The sequence below is a fragment of the Callithrix jacchus genome, chromosome 1 (genome assembly GCF_049354715.1).
Source record: "Callithrix jacchus isolate 240 chromosome 1, calJac240_pri, whole genome shotgun sequence".
In the NCBI taxonomy this organism is placed as follows: domain Eukaryota; kingdom Metazoa; phylum Chordata; class Mammalia; order Primates; family Cebidae; genus Callithrix; species Callithrix jacchus.
The window spans coordinates 127,898,870-127,902,869 of NC_133502.1; the positions used below are offsets into that span (position 1 = coordinate 127,898,870).

The following is a 4,000-nucleotide window of genomic DNA, read 5'->3' on the forward strand; positions in this document are numbered from 1 at the left end:
CATGTTCATATGTTTAGGCAAAATTTGTATATTTATATGTAACCCAGATGTTCACCAGCATCTTTGTACTGCTCAAGAGCTAGAAAAGACAGCTCCATTTCCTAATCCAGGTCTATGGATTCCTGAGGTGCGATGTGGGAAAGTGGAAGCTGGCCCTGTTGTCATTGCTTTGCCTTCTGTGTCTTCTTATTTGGTTCATCTATGAAGGTCTGGTCACCCCATGTTTCTTCCCCCATACTATTTCAAACATAAACCAGGCACTTTCTGAGACTTATACACAGAAATTCTACACACATAAGACTTTTTGTGGGTAACCATTTTTATTAAAGTTTTAAAGATGATGGTGGAGAGAGTTTCAACAAATCAGTGCATACAATTTCATGTTGCATATGAGATACCCTGTTTGGAAAAGTTTTTTTTCATCCCCGCCAGCAGAAGTTTTTACTCTCTGCCTTGTTTCAAGTAGTGTCATAGTTCCAGAGCTTTCTGGGGGATTCCTGTCTGTCTCTTTTTTCCTTAAAAGGAAGCTGACATAAAACATCTATTGGTATTTTACTGTCTTTTCTGTTGCCACACCCATAACCTTAAGATCTCACTAGATATTGAGTGAAGTTTCTTTAGATATTTTTCTACAGACTCATTAGATATTTTTCTAAACAAAGAGTGTTTTCCTTATGAGGTATCCTGGTGCCAGCCAAAATAATATTATTATTTTACTTAATTCCTCGTGCATAGTCATCGGTTCAGCACATGGAAATGTACACATTTGGGCTAGTCACCTTCGTTTTTTTTTTTGGAATTAATTTTAATTGCTATGTATCTTCTACTAGTTATGGACATATTTTTGACATTCTGGATGGGCTAACATGCTAAGCTGTGACACAATATTTCTAATTCTGCAGAAGTGCCCTCTCTCCTGTCATTCTGGCCCCAGCATGGAAGTAGAGCAGGTCTTTCCAAGAACTCGCTGGTTTCTAGGCCAGTTTAGCAGTTCAGTCGAGAGAAAGCAGTGGACAATAGGGGCCCATTGGTAAGAGAGATTTCTTTAGCTTCCTCTTGGCTGCTCTAGACACTGCCTGGACTCTGCATTGCTACTTGCTCATCTTGTCCTTGAGTTCAGGAACAAAGGGAGATCAGCAGCAGAAGGGCTTTTGGGAGAGCTGGGGTGGAGAGCTGGGGGAAGAGTGAAGCTTGAGAGGGGCTTGACTTGTTTGAGTCCATGGCAGCAGGCCCACCAGGATGTTTCTTGTTTACACAGCTGGTGTTATCCGCTTTGAGCCAGAAGGGGGAGACCTGAGTTCATTGCCTGCACAACAGTAGCTTTTCTGGAACTCTTAATGGACAGATTACTTCTCTTGAAAGCTGATTCCTTTAAAAGGAACTCAGATTTCTGTACTGCTCTTGGAAAAAATGCCTAGATACAAATAAAAACTTTTATGATTCTTCCCTTTGTACTTCTTTTTTAAATCTCCACTCACTATAGAGTGAATGAAAGCACCATGTGACCACGGGCAGTTACTAAATTTCTTTGAGAGTTAGTTTCCTCTCCTGTAAAATGGCAATAATGTAATTGTGCCTACCTGAGGGGTTCTCGTGGGGATTAAATCTGATGACCTACATAGGACCTCAGCACAATGCCTATTTCATTAGAAGCTCTCAATAAACAGCAACTGCTAATGGCAGTAATAGCCATTATAACCCAAGTTCCCGAGTTTCAGTACAAAGACAAAAACCTAACCAGTCGGCCCATGCTGACCAGGTGCCCAAAGAGCTCCTAGAAAAGCTTGATATTTTTCCAGATGTAAGCCCCGGGAAAAATTAATGCCCTCTCGATCCCACCTAAACTTCCCTTTCTCCTGTGTTCCCAGGCTTTTTGCTGGGTTAGAAACTGGACTTAAACTGCTGCACCTGCCTTGGATTTGGCTTTAGGGACTATGTGGCATCCACAATGCCGAGCAACAGGAAAAACTGGAAAGGACATTCCTGAAATTCTGCATGACCAGGCAGTGGAGACCAAAAGCAGACTTCGTTTTTTGAAAAAAATGGGGAGAAAACTAACCAGATGGCTAGAGTACAGAGGGTTCTTCTTCCTCTTGTGCCTGTGCCATGGTAGCAGACAGAGACCCGCAGCTCCCCTAAGATGTCCACACTTCTTGACTGTCCCGTGAAGAGCACGATAAAGAGATGCTGCTTAATAGTGTCGTGGAAGTAACTGGGACTTCTCACCCTTAAGCTTGCAGGGATGGTGGGGGTTACACAATTATTTAAAAATCTTTCCAGGAGCAGAGTATCCCCCAAATAACATGGTAGGGGTTAGGGTGGGCACAAAAGCTGGCCTATTCCTCTGGCTACTCCTGATGGTCAGCTAAATTATAACTTTATGACTGGAGAATCTGGAGTACATAGTAGGAGCAATGGGAACCCCAGGTTTAGTTCCAGACCCTCCTGCTTGCCTCTTCCCTTTTAATCCCATATCAGTTCATGCCATATTTATCCCGCGGTAAGGTTCAGGTCCCCTTATTATCTCTTACCTTGTGTATTCCACATGGCTTTCTTGAATTTTAAATTCCTTAAAGGGAGAGCCCAGAAAGTATACCAGTTTGGAGGTCTATTTTAAAAAGAATATCTAATAGGTATTCAGCAATTTTTAAAAATATGGATGGCCATATAAATCAAATTGAAATTAAAACTGCCATGTTGACTTTTGCATTAAAAATAATTTATTTTTCAAAATAAAAATTTAAATAAATAAAGTAACTCATAATTTAATAAAAATTTTAAAGTCTTCTAGTGTCCTTTCAAAAACGGTACATTAGCCATCAGTCACTTAAACAGCATTTGCTTGTTGAAGAATGCTTGAAGTAATTGTCCAGTCCCAGAGGCATACAGAGCCTAGGAGATCTTCAGTTTCAGAGGTAACTTGTAAGTCTGTTAATAAAGTAAAAGTTCCTGAGCATTTCCACTCTGACTATGGTCCAGGCACAGTGGCTGTACTCCTTGGCCTTCAGGTAATGCAGAATCCTCCCATAATATCTTTTCAGGTACAGAGTGCTCATGAATTTTCCCCTGGTGAATTCTTTTTCTTCCCATTTTTCTTTCAGGATTGTGTTCAGATGTTCTGCATGCTGATAGACATTAGCAAGGAGGTTCTCAACAATAGTCTCATTCCAGCCAGTCCTAGAGAAGTCTCCTCTGAAAATAGTAAAGATGTTCTCGAGCATCTCATAGATGATTAATGCGGCGTCCTCCTTCTGGAGTTGCTGCGGTTGTGTGATCTCCTTAGGGACCTCAAAGTTCATCCTGTCCTTGAGGCAATATTCAAGCCTTCCATTCAATTGCCACAGGAGCTTCTGACTCTGAAAATTGCTTCTTCTTTGTAGGAATCCAAGCAAGTTGCCACTCATGGAAATAGCTGTAGTGGAGAAGCACAACAGGAGAGCAATTTGGAGGAGACACTTGCGGGTCATGATGAAAACAGAAACAGTGTCGCCTACTACCTCTTGTGCCAGAGCAGTCTTCCAAAGGTTGCAGTTAGAATGTCCTTTCTCCATGGGTATGGCCTATTTATATGACAGGTCCTCTATCTATTCACAGGAATTTCCCACTTTCAGTTCTCCCTTTCAGTTTTCCTATGTCACTTTTACATTTGTAGTTAAGCTGTTTTATTCATGCAACTAGAATTGTTGCAAATGTACATAAAATATAGTATTTTGACCAAAGGAAGTTATTTCCAGAAAACTGAGGATGACTGAATATTATATGGCTTATATCATATGGAACAAATTATAAGGTTAATAACCAAATCTAGAAAAATAATTAGATATATTAAAAATAATATTAAAACAAGAAAGATCTTTCTCAAAAGATTTAAAACCCAGAAACTATAAGAGAAAATACCAGTAAATATGACTATAGACAAATTGTAAGTTTCCATAGGGCAAAAGACATAAAGTCAAAAAGGAAGAGCAGTATCAAAAACGTATTTACAGTGCACAATGAG

General features: G+C 40.1%; 1 protein-coding gene across 1 annotated transcript; it reads right to left on the bottom strand.

Annotated features, from left to right (window-relative positions):
* Window positions 1–2,790: 2,790 nt before the first annotated feature.
* IFNB1 (interferon beta 1) lies at window positions 2,791–3,483 on the bottom strand. Its single transcript, XM_017969548.4, has one exon. The coding sequence runs from the start codon at window positions 3,465–3,467 to the stop codon at window positions 2,910–2,912; it is 558 nt and encodes a 185-aa protein (XP_017825037.2). The 5' UTR covers window positions 3,468–3,483; the 3' UTR covers window positions 2,791–2,909.
* Window positions 3,484–4,000: the final 517 nt, after the last annotated feature.

Coding starts and splice junctions, on each gene's coding strand:
- IFNB1 (XM_017969548.4), bottom strand. CDS start 3,467: ATGACCCGCAAGTGTCTCCTCCAAATTGCTCTCCTGTTGTGCTTCTCC.